Genomic DNA, 16,491 nt, shown 5'->3' with positions numbered 1-16,491 from the left:
TCTGGTGCCCCCCCCCCCCCCCCACACACACACGACGAGGAAGGGAGCCGCCGGAGGACGGCGGCGGGGTTGACTCATGGCGGCGGTGAGATCGCCTTTTAGCGAAAATAAAGCTGCTGGTTGAGATGGACGAGGATTTGAAGCTCTCATGTGCTCCGCACCCCCATACGAACATTTCGTTCAAAAAAAATACCGAGAATTTTAAAAAAAAATCTGGAATTTTGGGATATCAAACCTGGGTTCCCGATCTATCCCCGTGTGAAATTTCGTGAACAAATACCAGAAAACGTATTCGTGGCAAAAAAGACAAAAATTTCCTATGTATAAAAAACACTGTTTGGATGGATTTTTGTTCGGACAGTATTTTCTTTGCCACGGATATGTTTTTTTGTATTTATTCACAAAATTTCACATGGGAGTAGATCGGGGACCCAGGTTTGGTATTCTCAAAATTCAGATTTTTTTGGTATTTCTTATGATTAATTTTCATATAGGGGGTGGGAGCACCCAAGAGCACCTAATTAACGTTACCATCTCCCAAAGGTATACTACGGTCTGGAAGTACGCGTGTGTACTTCGAGTCGGCAGCAAATGCGCGGAGCCGAAACTAGCTCATGGATGAAGCAGCTCACGAGCTCTTCCCGGCAAGGTCGCCACGGCCACGCGCTCCACCTCTTTTTCACCGGCCTGAGCCTCCAGGCCAGCATCGGCGGCACGGTGGACCCCTACCCTGCTTCCGTGCCCACCGCTCTCCGCGCCTGCGCGCACCTCGCCGACGCTACCTCCGGCCGCCTCATCCACGCGCTCGTGCTCACGCGCCCCGCCCTCGCCTCGGACAAAGTCGTCGCGACCGCGCTGCTCGACATGTACGCCAAGTGCGGCCTGATCGCAGGCGCCCGCAAGGTGTTCGACGAAATGCCGGCGTGGGACCTCGTCGTCTGGAATGCGCTGCTCGCGGGCTACGCGCGTCACGGGCTTCCAGAGCACGCGCTGGCGCTGGCTGTCAAGATGCGGGGCGTCGGCCTGAGCCCCGATTTGGTCACCTGGAATGCTGCCGTGTCGGGCTTTGCCATGGCCGGCGATGGCAGAATGGCCAGCGATCTGGTCGGCGCCATGCAAGAGGACGGGTTCGGGCCAGATGTGGTGACATGGACATCGCTCGTCTCTGGCTCGGTGCTGAACTTCCAGTACGACAGAGCGCGCACGCTGTTCCGGGAAATGGTAGCCGGTGACGCCCGTGTCCTGCCAAGCTCGGCCACGATTAGTAGCATCTTGCCAGCATTCGCCGGAGTCGGTGACACAAAGCATGGCAAGGAGGTCCACGGCTACGCTGTCGTGACCGGTGTCGAACAGGAGCTCACGGTGAGCAGCGCACTCGTCGACATGTACGCGAAGTCCGGGCTTGTGCAGGAAGCATGCCGCTTGTTCGACAAAATGTCAGCAAGGAGCACGGTGACATGGAATTCCATGATCTTCGGGCTGGCGAATTCCGGCCATTGCCGGGAAGCAGTCAGCCTCTTCGACCGGATGCTGGGCGAAGAAGCGACGCCGGACCACCTGACGTTCACCGCCGTTCTGACAGCTTGCGGCTACGGTGGCATGGTCGAGACCGGGAAGGCATTGTACCAGCGCATGCGGGAGGAGCACGGCATCGTGCCGAGGCTGGAGCACTACGCCTGCATGGTGCATTTGCTGGGCCGAGCCGGGAGGCTCGTCGAGGCTCACGATTTCATCAGGGCGATGCCCATGGAGCCCGACTGCTTCGTGTGGGGGGCGCTGCTCGGTGCCTGCCGGAGCCACGGGAACGTCAAGCTCGCGGAGCTGGCGGCGTCCCGCGTGCGCACCGTCGAGCCAGAAAACGCCGCGAGCTACGTGCTGCTCTCGGGAGCGCTGGCAGATGCCGGCAAGCAGAACGACGTTTTCAAGATCAAAAGGTTGGTGAAGAGACGGCGGCTGAAGAGGCTTGACGGTTGCAGCTGGCTAGAGACGTCCTAGCTATGGTGACGATAAGCAGGCTAACATCATGTGCACTGTCGAGCAGTAGCACAATTGTGTGATCGTGGCGTGGGAAGAATAGCAGCAGCATGTGCACTGTCGAGCTCTGGTTAGTTCATTTGCCCCGTCACCTCCTTTCCACAAAACCTACATAATGACTTCTGCAAGATTTATTGGTAATTATGGTTCATATAGAACATACGACTGTCAATATTTAGACAACACATTACAATTACATACACATACTCGAGCATAGGGTGATATTATTGCAGACTGCAAATTATACACAACACTCAACAACAACATACCACTTCAGACTCGGATTATTGACTCGAATTACACACTTGATAGAACTAGCCCTGATATTTCTAGCTATACATAAAGGACATCAAACTCCTAGTCTCTCCTCTTCACGCGTAGGTGCCCAGTTCAGGATGATAAATTACTCCGAGTTACCTGGTGCTGGACCTAGAAGCAGCATAATTCCTCCCAGAGTTCCATTTCCTGGATCTGATCTCTCATCAGGACTAGGAGCTGCCCTCTGCAATGGAGCTCGGCGCAGTGGCTCGAAGAATCTACCAGCCACATCAGGAGGTTGTTCAAAAGATTCCTCTCCAGGCAGAACGACAAGTCCTTCCCGGTTGAGTGTGGATGGCTCATGGTAACATGCAATCCACAATGAGTCAACGAGTTGCCTTTCCTCTCGTGCAGCATCAAGATCTTCAGGAGCCATCATCCTTATGCTCTGTATACGCCCCCAGAGAAGCCGTCGTAGCCTGTCCTGGTCTGCTAGTAAGCTCCTATTTCCCAGTGTTGTGTCCTTTGCAAGCTCAAGCAGGCCTCCTAATGCCGCTTCTCGAACACCAGAGTCATCACTGGATACCAAACGCATCATAAGACGAGGAAACCCAAGCTGTGCAAATACCGAGCAATCGGAATGGCTTTCACTGAGTAGATAATGAGTCAGGCTTAGTGCTTTCCTGTCAGAGAAGACACGTCAGCCACAAGCATGCTAGCGAGACATTTGGCGAATATACTCAAGCTAAGTCAATTATGTTACCTCTGAAACCTTGCGCTCTCTGAATTTAAAGCGTCTCTCAGTCCTGCGTATCCATTGGCTAGACGAAATGCAGCAACTCCTGGTTTGTTGTTCCGAATCAAGGCTGAACATGATGAAAGGGAATTGTCAAACCGGAAACCTAACAAACACATACTAGTTACAGCATCTAAACAGAAAGAGGAAAGTACTTACAGGATAGTGCACCAAGAGCCTTTATGCGTGCAGTGAGATCAGGATCTGATGTAAAATTGGATACAAGTGGCTCAAAACCACTAGCTTCCATGACCAGCTGCTGGCTAGTCGGATTGTTTTGAACAACCGTTGTTACCACATCAGCTGCTTTGGCTCGAATGCGTGCATTAGTATTTCTGAGGTACCTAATAACTGGAACCAAGCCACCAACAGAATGCAGATCTAGCATACCAGAGGAACAAATGGGGAAATCAATACACAACGACCTGTGATCATAACTGAAAAGCTCACACAGACAATATATTCACAGTGCTTTGGTGATTGCATGACCCTTGTTTCTGCATTTCAAGTTTGTTATCGATCTATTCATTCGTCAAACAATTCTGGGCACGCAACAATCTTTTGGACCCTAACAGATCAGCTCCCCTTGGAAGTTGTAATACTAGCATAGTGGAAGGGGAAGCTGAGAATTCACCTGAAGAGCAGTGTTTTATTGGCAAAAACCACTACAGTTGTCTCCATCCATTTGTTAGCCACCTCAAGAGAAACTACATATGCCTTTGAATCATCCAGTAGCGTGAATGTTTTCAGTTTGACACCAGTAAAGTATGTCTTCCAAGTGCTACCTTTGTTTCCTACAGATGGAACTGTAGGTTTAACTCAAGGTAATAAATCCGAGTCCACGTCACAGAAATGCAATAATAATAATAACAATACATCTGCAGAACTTTAGTGCTTTCATCGATTACTAACCCATAGGAGTGGAGTTCTAATGAAGAGTTGCAGAAACCAGAAATTCAGTCGACATTTGGGGCTTCAATGGTTTCGAATAGTAAAATGTTGTGCAAGGACATTGCTTGACTGAGATATCTGCGGACTGCTTAAGTATCCCGAAAGGACGTCAAAATGATATGGATTATGCCTACCATGCTAACACAACCCATACACCATAGTTGGACCATGGTAATCCAGGAGTAGCAAGGAATACAAAAATATAACAATGAAATTGTTGTGCACGCAATCTTTCATGCACGATTTGCACACAACATCATTTCGAAGCCACACAGATTAAAAAAGGAGGCAATCCAATGGTGTAGGTTACATGTCATGTGTGGGTCGTGTGTGAATTCGTCGTCTGCATAGCAGTGCTCATATAACAATGATCAGACATACCATTTGCTATGTCGATAGACTCGACATGTACTTGCAGCTCCGCGAGCAAATCTGCAATGATCACAAGTAATTAATCAGTACCAACTGTGAGTTGAGCAAACAAAATACTCAGGCCTATAATAAATGACAATCCTCAAAACAATGCATAACATCTGGAAGGACGAGACAAAGGGTTTTATTCCCGTTGACCTGAAAAGCTTGGGTGAATTACGAATATTCAGAAGGCTGGGAACATTCCTAACTGCCGCATTATGTTTCACCTAAATTATTCAGAACCATCCATATTCCAATCTTTTCAAGGGCGGGCAAATTGCTACCAAGATTCCAGACATCTACATCCTTACTCAATCATCAAAACTCTCAAATCCACGGTAATACTACCAATCGACCACCATGATCGCCATTTGCATGCCAACCGGTAACTGTGGGCAACTGATCCGTACCTTCGATGTCCTCGGGCGTGATGCCCTGCGCCTCCAGGACGGAGAGCGGGGTTCTCATCAGCAGCGCGATCTCCCTCAGGCGGCCCACCACGTCCTCCGCCATGTGCCGCTCCACCGCCTCCGCCAGCCACCTCCGCTCCTCCTCACTGCACAACACAGCACACCACAAGCTTGCCTCAGCCGCAACCCAAATGAAAACAGCAGAAGAGATAACAAGCCTCCATTTCCCTTCGCCCCACCTGATGTCGCGAGAAGGCCGCGCGCCGTCCATGTAGGAGAGGCTCCATTTGAGCAGCCTCGCCCAGCTCATCCGATCCCCGGCCATCCCGGACCTCTCCCGCTCCCGAATCCCAATCCCACGACGCCGCCGGCGAAGCGAGGCGGAACCACCACCGGGTCGCGGTGTCGCGGTTAGTCGAGTGCGGTGCGGTGAGCGCTCGTTCGTTGGCTTTCTCTTCTTCGAGTGCGTGTCACAAACAAACTGGCGAATGCAGACAGGTCCGGCCGCGCGGACACAGCGGTGGCGTCCTCATCGGTTTCCTTCGTCTCGATGGGGATCGATTTCTCTGGAATTCTCTCGGCCGCCCGGCGCGGGCCCGCGCGCACGGCGACGCGGCAGGCCTCGGCCCATCCACGCTGCCCGGTACGGGCCCATTGCGCGCCGGATTGGCCCATCCATTTCCCCGTTCGTTCCGACCGTTCATTTGCATCCCCTTTCCTTCCGCTGGCGCGAGGGACGGGATAATGGCGGCAGCGTGCTCTCTCCCCCTCCTCCCTCTCGCGCCACCCACGATACCCAGGCCAGCGCTCTTCTCGAGGTGCGTCGCTGCTCCGCGCCGTGGTAGGAATGCCGGGGGAGGCACCGGGCGCTTGCGCCTCGCCAGGAGGCTGCGCCCGCCTGCCGCCGCCATCGAAGAGGTGGAGCAGACCGAGGCCATGATGAGGGTGGCTGCCGACGACGACAGCGTCACCGCCACCGTGGTGTCGGTGCTGCTCACGGTCTCGTTCGTCGGGCTCTCCCTCCTCACAATCGGGGTGCGTGACGCCTTTGTTCTTTGTTGTCTGTCGAATCAATTCGCTCCTCCTTGAATAGTAGCGAATTGCGTTGATGGACAGTATTATTTTTGGATTTCGGAGCTGATTTCGAAGGTCTTTTCTGGTTCTTGCTTTTGCTGGAAATGCAGGTGATCTATCTGGCGGTGCAGGACTTCTTGCAGAAGAGGGAGAGCGAGAAGTTTGAGAGGGAGGAGGCTGAGAGACAGAAAGAGGAGGCGAGGCAGAAGAGGGCCAAGGCCAGGGGAAAGAAAAGAAATCGACGATGACTGCTTCTTCAGTGACCTCGCTGTGAGAACTCATGGCTGCTTCTTCTGTAACCTCGGTGAGCAATTCTTAGCTTTTCTGCCTTTGCTTCTTTGGAATGGCAGTAATATTAGATCCAATATTACAAATTTAGTATTGGTGAGTTTGTCTCATTTTCTACCAAGCACTAGAATATGACTAGCAAAATTATTCGACCAGACCTCCCAAAAAAACATATTCAGCCACCGTATATGCTACAAGCAGAATTTTGTACTTTAGCGCGGGTACAATGCTTACGGTGTGACAGCAAAACTCTATTACATGTTTTACCATCAGATGCATTGTCATACTGGACCAAAGAAACATCTCACACTCACATTTGGAAGTTTTTCTTTTGAAAATATCTCACAAAAACATGTTTTTAGACGGAAGACGCGCCCAGCTTTACAGATATAAAGCCCCAAACCGGCCATCAAGATAGCAAAACAGGATAAACTAATAGTACCAATGTTCTATGAGTTCATCATTTTTACAAGAAAACTCTAGACAGAAGACAAATACAAAAGAACCAACACATCGAATTTTGTACTATGGATACAAAAGAACCAAGACACTCGCATATGGAAGTATTCATGCACACCTTAAAAAATAGTATTCAACCACCGTATATGCTACTATCAGAAATTTGTACTTCAGCCAGAGAGCAGAAAAATGGAGAGAGGATTTGCTGACCCATGGTTCAGCTGGTCCATACATCATTTTTACAAGAAAACTCTAGACAGAAGACAAATACAAAAGAACCAACACATCGAATTTTGTACTATGGATACAAAAGAACCAAGACACTCGCATATGGAAGTATTCATGCACACCTTAAAAAATAGTATTCAACCACCGTATATGCTACTATCAGAAATTTGTACTTCAGCCAGAGAGCAGAAAAATGGAGAGAGGATTTGCTAACCCATGGTTCAGCTGGTCCATATCTCTAAACCGTAGGATGCAGATTTTGGTATCTCGAGATCCATACAGCATTATTAACTCAATGTGTATAGTGCACAATATCCAAAGTCTAATTAAAGTGCGTAGTATCCAATATTTACATTTTTAGAGCACCAGTTTTGTGCTTTTTTATCTCCCAGAGCACAAAACGGATCATTTCTTCATAAAATTTTGCACCCATACAGAAGACATGAACACATACAATGTCAAAAAAAAATACAGATTTTCTTTTAATGTATTTTTAACGATTTTACCATGTGTTGTGCTTTCCGTTCGCGTGCTAGGTGGGAGTAAAAATATGATAAGCTACAGTAGCCTATGCTGAAAAGTGTGTATCCCCACACGAATAAACGGTAGATAGCCATAGTTCAACCAACTATTTAAAAAAACAATATTTATGGTGTCACAACAAGCTTTATTACGTGTTTTGCCATTAGATGCATTGTCATACTGGATCAAAGGAAGAAACATCTCACACAAACATATGAAAGTTTTTCTTTTGAAAATATCTGACAAACTACATGTTTCTAGACTGAAGACTTTACAGATATAAAGCCTCAATTCGGCCATCAAGGTCACAAAACAGGATAAAAATAACTGGAAAAAAATGGTATACTGAGTCCATTAGTTTTACAAGAAACAAACAACAACAACAACAACAACAACCAGGTTGGGGTAGGCTAGAGTTGAAACCCATAAGATCTTGAAACCAAGTCATGGTTCTGGCACGTGGATAACTAACTTCCACGCACCCCTGTGCATGGCTAGTTCTTTGGTGATATTCCAGTCCTTCAGATCTCTTTACAGACTACTCCCATGTCAAGTTTGGTCTACCCCGATCTCTCTTGACATTATAAGCACGCTTTAACCGTCCGCTATGCACTCGCACTTATGGAGGCCTGCATTGTGTATGCGCAAACCATCTCAAACAATGTTGTGCAGCGATCTAATTGCTTTAACCGTCCGCTATGCACTAGCGCTTCTTGTCCTAAGACTTCACCGTCGGCATTTACATGACATTAGATGGATGCTCTAGCCAAAGCTCACCCCATATAACACATTTTTATATGCAACACACTTTTATTTTGCCATACAGCTAATTTTTTGTTCAATTGGCCTAGTCTGCTTATCTTTCTGAATTCAAGAAAGCTAAACCCTGGATTGTGCATTAGAAGTGAGCATCATGGCTATACAATACTGCTCAAGTGCCGATAAGCATGTTAATTACTTTTTTATTGCTACACTTGGGTTCCACCCTCAGAGAATTAATCTGGTGTTTTCTCCTGTTACGGTGCTTCCATGCCACGTCGACTAATGCTTACATGCACACTCGTCGAAAGTCACATATGCATTTCTCTTAAGATGATTATTTTGTTGACAAGGGGAATGTGGACAGCGTCAACAATATATGATTACTGCTCTATACAACATCATTTTCACCACCTAATCCGCTTACATTCTCATAATCATTCACAGATGGCTATACCAGTTGGCTGATGTTAACACATCAGCTAATTTTGCATAAAACATGTTTCTCGAAAAAAAAATGCACAGAATACATGTGGGCCTCTATCTTTTCTTTGTGACATTTTGGTATATAACAGGAAGGTAGAGAGAACATTTCAGGTCCTGCCACCCTATGGAAAATTATACAATTCTTTGTTGAAAATTCCAACAACATTGACATAGAATCAATCTATCATGTCATATATTTGTTATTTGAATCTGACATAGATTTCCAAACATAAAAGACAAATTCACCACCCAATCTTCTTACGTTCTTGATCATTCAGAAATGGAAGGATGGAGGTGATGCCAGCTGGCAGATGTTAACAGAGCAGCTAAATTTGCATCGAGCGCATGTGGGCCTCTGTCTTTTTCTTTGTGACTATTTTGTGCATAACAGGAAGGTAGAAACATGAGAACATATCAGGTCCTGTCACCCCTCGAAAAAATTCATTGGAAATTCCGACAACATTGACATGGAATGGATCTATCATGTCATATAATTTGTTAGATGTTATGACCGGGATATTAGGGGCTTAGCCCAGTGGGTTGTGGCCCAAGTGATCTTATCGTTATTAGGGGCTTAGCCCAATTATCTTATCGTTATTAGGATCGTTTTCTTAGGAGTCAAGTAAACCTCTCTATATAAGGAGATGAGATGTATCAATCTAATCAAGTAAGAAGCAATCATTATTTGCTCGGCTTCCCTTAGGGAGCCGGGAGACTTAACCCTAGCCGCCTCTTGCGTCGCCGCCGCCCTGCCGCCGACGATCGCGAACAGCTCCACGCCCAGCCCCCTCCTTCCCCTATAACCTACGTCCTAGACCCGGTAGGGTCCTAGCTCCTACCAATTTGGTATCAGGTAGCTCGGTTCCGATCATGTCTGCACCACCACCCAACCCGCCGCTGCCCGTCACCACCGCGCCGCTGGCTCTCCCCACCGCGCCGCTGGACTCCACCGCCGTCGCCTCCATCGGCCAGACGCCGCCGCCCTCCACCGCGCCGCCCGTCGCCATCTACTCGCCGGCGGAGATGACCGGGGTCCTCAACGACCTCGTCACCACCGTCCAGGGCATACGCCTCTACCTGGCCGGGCCCTACGGGCAGCCGCCGGCCGCCGCGACCGGGCCAGCCGCCCTGCCCTGGTACTCGGCAACCACGGCGCCGATCGGGCCTCTACATCACCACTGGCCGCATCAGCCGCCGCCCGCCGTCGCGACCGGGCCAGTCGCCCTGCCCTGGTACGCGGCCACCACAGAGCCGATCGGGCCTCTACACCACCACTGGCCCGGTCAACCGCCGCCCGCCGTCGCCCCCCACTGGGCGCAGTGGCCGGCTCCGGCAATCGCCGCGCCCCCGACGCCTCCCGGGTCCGGGCAGCCGCAGCCCCAGCTACCGGCCCCACCGCCGCCCGCTGCCGCGCCTCAATGGCCACAGTGGCCGGCCCCGACCCTCGCTGCGCCCCCCACGCCACCCGGGTCCATGCCGCCGCAGCCCCAGCTGCCGGCCCCGCCACCGCCCAGCACGGGGCCTGGGTCACCCTTGCAGGGAGGCGTACCGATCCAGCAAGTGCGCTTCCCGCCGTCGCCGTCCCCAATACCGGCCTGGCTGACCGGATCATCGCCGCCACCCGTCTACACGTCAGCTGGAGACCCACCGGCACCCACTCTGCAGTTCGGCGATCCCTCCGGCTCGGCGGGGCACTCCACGGGCCGCGGCCATACTGACCAGGCGCCCCAATCCTCGCTGCTTCGCACCTCCGAGCCAGTCGGCCACGGCGCTCCGACTCAGACACCGCCGCGGTTTGCCAAACTGGACTTCGCCACCTATGACGGCACGGAGGACCCCCTCAACTGGCTCAACCAGTGCGAGCAGTTCTTTCGCGGGCAGCGCACCCTCGCCTCGGAGCGTACCTGGCTCGCCTCTTACCACCGCCGCGGCGCGGCACAGACCTGGTACTACGCCCTCGAGCAGGACGAGGGCAGCATGCCCCCTTGGGAGCGCTTCCGCGAGCTCTGCCTCCTTCGTTTTGGGCCATCGATCCGCGGCAGCCGCTTGGCAGAGCTAGGCCGCCTTCCCTTCACCTCCACGGTTCAAGACTTCGCCGACCGTTTCCAGGCCCTGGCATGCCACGCGTCGGGCGTGACGGCGCAGCAGCGGGCCGACCTCTTCGTCGGTGGACTTCCGGATCACATCCGCGTGGACGTGGAGCTTCGGGGACCCCAGGATCTCCAGACGGCCATGTACTATGCCCGCGCGTTCGAGCGCCGCGCGGTGGCCATCCAGCAGGCATCACCGTCCCGGGCCGCTGGGCCGCTACCTTGGCCGGATGTTTCCGCGCAGGTTCGGCCTGCTCAGGCTTCCGTGGCACCCCTCGCCGCGACCGCTCCTTCCTCTATAGGGAGCCGGGAGACTTAACCCTAGCCGCCTCTTGCGTCGCCGCCGGCGATCGCGAACAGCTCCACGCCCAGCCCCCTCCTTCCCCTATAACCTACGTCCTAGACCCGGTAGGGTCCTAGCTCCTACCATTAGATGAATCTGATATAGATTTCCGGACAAAAAAGACAAATTCACCAGAGTCTGCTTACATTCTTAGCATCCTTCGAAATGGAAGGATCGTGGTCATACCAGCTGGCAGATGTTAATAGAGCAGCTAAATTTGCATCAAAAACACATGTGGGCTTCTGTCTTTTCTTTCGGACAAATTGGTAACTGGAAGGTAGAATCATCAGAACATGTCAGGTCCTGCCACCTCTTGGAAAATGATACAATTGTTCTTTGAGAATTCAAATAACATGGATATAAAATCAATCTAACATGTCATATAATATTTTATAGAAATCTGATATAGAAATCGGTGAGCCAAAATAGATTTTTTTTAAGATGTATATACAAAAGTAAAAAGGGGTCCCCTGCAAAAAAAAGTAAAAAGGGTGAAAGGATAAACATAAAGCTACTATTACCTATGGTTTTTCCTTTTTGTTTCTGCCAATATTTATAGTTTTCTCTTTATAATTTATGCAGGAGACTTGATTATATAAATGATTTATCTAAAGTTTTTTCTCGAAATTTTTGAATGACCACTCACATCGCTTTCGGAGGGGCAGTAGCATGGTAGGCTGGTAGCACCATAATGTGATGGCAATGGATATGTTCTCCACAAAAACAGAAAAATAATGTTACTTGACCTTTCAAACTGGTCGTCGTGTTTGCCTCTTGAACTCGGAGCATGTATTTAGTCGTCCGTATTGTATCTGTGGCTAGAATCCACTGTGTCCTTTAGTAATTCCTGATGTTCAAAATTCCATTCAGCTATACTTTGAGTTATGCATTCACTCACGGTGTTCCATTCGGTATCAATGCAGATCATTCTCCGGCATGTGATTTTTGTGCTGGTTTCGCGTCATTCTGATGTTGCGGCGGCTCCTTTCTCGTGTTAGTTCGGTTCAAATGAGCTCCGTGTCCTATCAGTTATTGAGGCTGTGAGTCGTGAGTAAGAGTGTATGTACTGCAAATGCATGGTAAATTATATCTCTCGGTGAGTTGACTCGTCAACACGTTACACACGTCATTTTTATTTGGATACGAATCAGATGATATGCTTTTGATGATATAGATCACATTTTCTTCCTCATTTCAAAAAGGAATATATAACACACTTTCGTTAGTCGAAATGGGGACCTGAAAACCGACGCCGACCCTATAAACCTGATGCGTGCGGTCTTCCGTCCTGAAATGAGGCACCCTGCCTTATTGCTGTGGAGCCCAACCAACAGTTTGCTGAGAAGTTTGCATAATCCCAAAATACTTGCATTGAAATCAAAGGCCGAAGCATTAGGCATCAAAGCAGCCTTTCTGTTGGTTGAATGATGATTATTTCAGATGTCCCGTGGCTTGTGTGGCGACGCTGGATTCGGGCAGGTTTGGCAGCGCCCTTTCTCTCGTACGCGCGAACCCTGAGAACGACAGCCAGCGCATCCATCCATGTTCGTTGGGAGTTGCTTTCCCTTCTGGAAGCGCGGACCATCGGGAAGAAACTTGGTCCGTCCATTCTGAGATGCGCCGTACGATGCCGAGGGCCCATGTGGGCAAAAGGTCCCGATGAAGCCCCCGCAGCTGGATACTGCTGGTCCGCTGGATGTTCGTGGAGGATGGTGCATGGACATGTGTAGCCTCAGCGGGACCTTGGAAAAGAAAGCAGCTGTACAATGATGGATGCATCATGGAGCATATCATATGCGTGCACGTTGGATGCTGGATTGAACCAATTTTTTTTGTTCTCCTAGACAAGGCATCTTGATAGGTAATTTTGATGTAATATGATGGTGAATTGCGAGCAATCTTCTAAGCTTACACATCATCCTCGGATAGGCTCATATACTGGTAGTGGGAGTTGAAAATTGGAATTCTTCTTTTGTTTGTGATAAAGTAGTAGTACATCAACAGCGATCATGGCCCTATGCATGACCGTAAGGTATGGGGATGAAGCTTCTTGTCAGCCCTCTCTCCTCCAACGGCAGGCATGGAGTAGTGTAGCGTGTCTTGTGTTGATCATGACGTACATCATCTGAAGTTTCTTTGTTGGTTCTACTTGTACAGATCTCACCCCCTTTCCTGACATGGACTTGAGCACATGTCAAACCTCCCTCTTTTGTTGACACCTGGACTAGGTGTGCCATGCTGATTACAGCCACTAGAAGCAGCTGCGGTTAAGTATGGCCACCATTTTTCCAGTGAGTGGTTGAGAAACTGAGGCGGTTATCACAGCAGCAGGAGGCCTTTGACCTGAGCACTGAGCCGGGAGCATCTATCTACCGCAACCGATGAGCCGTGTCATCTTTTTTCTCCTGTGAAAGTGAAACAAAAGTGAGCGGAAGAGTTGTTACTGTAATGGTGACCACTCGCGAAAAAAAGCACCGGGGCCGGCCGTGAATCGTCTCTGGCCCGGGCGACAGAGCTAACACAGGCCATACGACGAGACGAGCAACGGTGGGCATTCTAGTTTACCGAAAGACTGGAAGAGCGCATCGGAAAGGGGAATCGATAAAGGGAGCCTGTGCTGTGCTCGTTCCTTCCTTGAATTTTACATACAGGACAAAGTCTTATTTCTCCACGTCTTAAAACTGAATTCGGTGTGATTCTTTGAATGGCGCCACTAGTGCGTGCGTACGTACTTTTGTGCTGCCAAACCTACGAAGATGTGGCTGGATTGCTCGATGATCGGACAAAAATAACGTGTGGGCACGTCAACGGTAGAGTAGTATACACCGGGCGGCAAGCCTGTCAAGCAATTCCAAAAAAACAAACGATGGAGTAGTACGTCATCGTGTAGCGGTATTTATAGAAGGAAAAGAAAAAGGCCTTGAAGAGCGGCTAAATGGCTCCCGATAATTAAAAAAACTAGGTTTCTTTCTTTACACGAGAGATGTTTGAGTGTGTAATGACTGTGTCAATTTTTAGCGTGTTTGCACATCCGAGTAGCTCTAAGAAATAGGGTATGTGAAAAAGTTTACTAGTTCATGCACTAATCGGATCTATTTTACTTCTTTTGCTCAGAGCTATCCAGATGTCCGAGCACGCTGAAAATTGATACGGACCTCACGCACCCAAACATCTTCCATTCAAGTCTTTTTAGTGTTTCTATTATTTTTACTGTTCACCAAGATCAGATAAGTTCGCGTCCATAAATGGATATTCGAGGACCTTGCTGCTTTTCACTTCGAATAATCAGAAGGGATCCCCAACCGCAAAAAATAAAATGAAAAATCAGAAGGGATCCCGCAGAAAAGAAAAGAAAATACAGAATAGAATTGCCTCTCCAGCGGCGGAGCCGATCCGGGCGGCGGGCAGCGCCGAACCATCGATCCCGCATCTCCCTTGGTCGAGGCTGACCGGTCAACGTAACGCAGCCGCTTAACTAACGCCGTGACACCACGCACTGGCGTGTCGCGGCAGCCCGCGTGGCGTCGCCGTCACCAGCGACGTCACCACCGCGAGCGAGTGCGCCGTCCCGTCCCGTTCCACATAAAAACGAAACCACCCACTCACCCACCACGCAATTCCCCTCCCCTCTCCAGGTCTCCTCCCGAAACCCCCAATTCGAAAATCGATTTGGGGATTTCGGCGTCCCAGATCCGCTCCTCCGGCCGGTTCGCTCGGCCGCACGTCCGATCCGCGTCCGCGGCCGCCGTCGGAGCTGCTGACCGGCCCGCGGCTCGATTCGTCCGGGGGATTTGTTGCGGGGGCTCTCGCTTGCTCCCGATGGCGTCGTCCCCGGTCTCCTACTGGTGCTACCACTGCAGCCGCTTCGTGCGGGTCTCCCCGGCCACCGTCGTCTGCCCCGACTGCGACGGCGGCTTCCTCGAGCAGTTCCCGCAGCCTCCGCCGCCGCGCGGCGGCGGCGGCAGCGGCCGGCGCGGGGCCATGAACCCGGTGATCGTGCTGCGGGGCGGCTCGCTCTCCGGCTTCGAGCTCTACTACGAGGACGGCTCCGGCGACGGGCTGCGGCCGCTGCCCGGCGACGTCTCGCACCTCCTCATGGGGTCGGGGTTCCACCGCCTGCTCGACCAGTTCTCGAGGCTGGAGGCTGCCGCGCCGCGCCCGCCGGCGTCCAAGGCCGCGGTGGAGTCGATGCCGTCCGTGACGGTCGCCGGGGGAGGCGGGGCCCACTGCGCGGTGTGCCAGGAGGCCTTCGAGCCCGGCGCCGCGGCTCGGGAGATGCCGTGCAAGCACGTCTACCACCAGGACTGCATCCTCCCCTGGCTCTCCCTCCGCAACTCCTGCCCCATCTGCCGCAGCGAGCTTCCGGCGGCAGCCGTGCCTGAGGCGGAGGCGGATGCCGGGCTCACCATCTGGCGACTCCCCCGCGGCGGATTCGCCGTTGGAAGGTTCGCCGGCGGGCCCAGAGAGCAACTGCCGGTTGTCTACACGGAGCTGGATGGTGGTTTCAGCAACGGCGTCGGGCCGAGGCGGGTGACATGGCCAGAAGGAGAAGGGCAGGTGGACGGCGGCGAAGGTCGGATTCGCCGTGTATTTAGGAACCTGTTTGGGTGCTTTGGCCGGGGCGGCCGGCCTGAGAGTTCCTCGCAGTCCCGTAGTGGCTGAGCAATGTTCTTCCTGGTAACTCACTTTCAATTGATGATAGTGGTGAATAAGTAGGAGTTAGTATAAGGAGGAAACCCCAGGTGGTGAGTTATTGGTTAGTTTGATGTAAATGAAGGGCTTGCATTCCCCACCTTTTGTCTCGTTTTAAGAATTCAGAGTTGGCCATGAGCAAACTACTCAGAAATGAAATTTGATAGCAAATCAGGAAGAACAAGCCCAAGCCTTTAAGAATGGGAGAGCAGTGAATTATGGGGGAAATCAGTCACTGGCAATATTCTAGGCAAAGAGAACAATTGGTGTTCTCACTTCTGTATTGTTTGTGCATATACTGGATTCGTTAAGATAAATTTCGATTTTGCATTATGTTGGTCCCATACATGAAATTTCAATATACTTGGGTACTTCTATTTTTATTGTATTATTCCTCTGGCTAAACCTCTTTCTTGTTTCAACATAAGATATCCTTAGTTCTGTCATAAGCTGTCATAAGTTGTAACAACCGCCGTCGATTTACTTGTAGTTGGTTGAATCTAGGGCTGCTAAGTGATGTTTTGATTTTTTTTTTTTTGGATGTGCTTCTACATGCTGGACTCTATAATGTTTTCATTTGCACTGCTAAATAGACAAACAAAAGAAGTCCATTACAGGGTTTTGAAGCTCAACCGATTCAAGTATTATGTCTGTAACATTGGGATACCGATCTAGATTGATTTCTTC

General features: G+C 50.6%; 4 protein-coding genes across 4 annotated transcripts; 3 read left to right on the top strand and 1 right to left on the bottom strand.

Moving 5' to 3' along the window:
• The first annotated feature begins 538 nt into the window (after positions 1–538).
• On the top strand, positions 539–2,192 carry LOC109743762 (pentatricopeptide repeat-containing protein At5g59600). Its single transcript, XM_020302850.4, has one exon. It carries the CDS (start codon positions 592–594, stop codon positions 1,993–1,995), a length of 1,404 nt encoding a protein of 467 aa, XP_020158439.1. The 5' UTR covers positions 539–591; the 3' UTR covers positions 1,996–2,192.
• LOC109743763 (uncharacterized) lies at positions 2,165–5,400 on the bottom strand. The gene is made up of 6 exons (XM_020302851.3): positions 5,103–5,400; positions 4,864–5,009; positions 4,421–4,471; positions 3,248–3,469; positions 3,056–3,158; positions 2,165–2,975 (listed from the first exon to the last, which is right to left on the bottom strand). Exons 1-6 carry the CDS (start codon positions 5,186–5,188, stop codon positions 2,438–2,440), a joined length of 1,146 nt encoding a protein of 381 aa, XP_020158440.1. The 5' UTR covers positions 5,189–5,400; the 3' UTR covers positions 2,165–2,437.
• Positions 5,401–5,548: 148 nt separating this feature from the next.
• On the top strand, positions 5,549–12,260 carry LOC109743769 (uncharacterized). The gene is made up of 3 exons (XM_020302857.4): positions 5,549–5,898; positions 6,048–6,241; positions 12,036–12,260. The coding sequence occupies exons 1-2, from the start codon at positions 5,608–5,610 to the stop codon at positions 6,183–6,185; spliced, it is 429 nt and encodes a 142-aa protein (XP_020158446.1). The 5' UTR covers positions 5,549–5,607; the 3' UTR covers positions 6,186–6,241; positions 12,036–12,260.
• Positions 12,261–14,623: 2,363 nt separating this feature from the next.
• LOC109743768 (E3 ubiquitin-protein ligase RDUF2) lies at positions 14,624–16,137 on the top strand. Its single transcript, XM_020302856.4, has one exon. It carries the CDS (start codon positions 14,932–14,934, stop codon positions 15,772–15,774), a length of 843 nt encoding a protein of 280 aa, XP_020158445.1. The 5' UTR covers positions 14,624–14,931; the 3' UTR covers positions 15,775–16,137.
• Positions 16,138–16,491: the final 354 nt, after the last annotated feature.

The sequence above is a fragment of the Aegilops tauschii genome, chromosome 4, assembly GCF_002575655.3.
Source record: "Aegilops tauschii subsp. strangulata cultivar AL8/78 chromosome 4, Aet v6.0, whole genome shotgun sequence".
NCBI classification, from domain to species: domain Eukaryota; kingdom Viridiplantae; phylum Streptophyta; class Magnoliopsida; order Poales; family Poaceae; genus Aegilops; species Aegilops tauschii.
The sequence above is the reverse complement of the archived record's forward strand: the minus strand, read 5'-3'. Positions and strand labels throughout refer to the sequence as shown.

Coding starts and splice junctions, on each gene's coding strand:
- LOC109743762 (XM_020302850.4), top strand. CDS start 592: ATGCGCGGAGCCGAAACTAGCTCATGGATGAAGCAGCTCACGAGCTCT.
- LOC109743763 (XM_020302851.3), bottom strand. CDS start 5,188: ATGGCCGGGGATCGGATGAGCTGGGCGAGGCTGCTCAAATGGAGCCTC. Junction 4,472..4,863: donor CACGCCCGAGGACATCGAAG/GTACGGATCAGT, acceptor TGATCATTGCAG/ATTTGCTCGCGGAGCTGCAA. Junction 3,159..3,247: donor GGCTCTTGGTGCACTATCCT/GTAAGTACTTTC, acceptor CATCATGTTCAG/CCTTGATTCGGAACAACAAA.
- LOC109743769 (XM_020302857.4), top strand. CDS start 5,608: ATGGCGGCAGCGTGCTCTCTCCCCCTCCTCCCTCTCGCGCCACCCACG. Junction 5,899..6,047: donor TCTCCCTCCTCACAATCGGG/GTGCGTGACGCC, acceptor CTGGAAATGCAG/GTGATCTATCTGGCGGTGCA.
- LOC109743768 (XM_020302856.4), top strand. CDS start 14,932: ATGGCGTCGTCCCCGGTCTCCTACTGGTGCTACCACTGCAGCCGCTTC.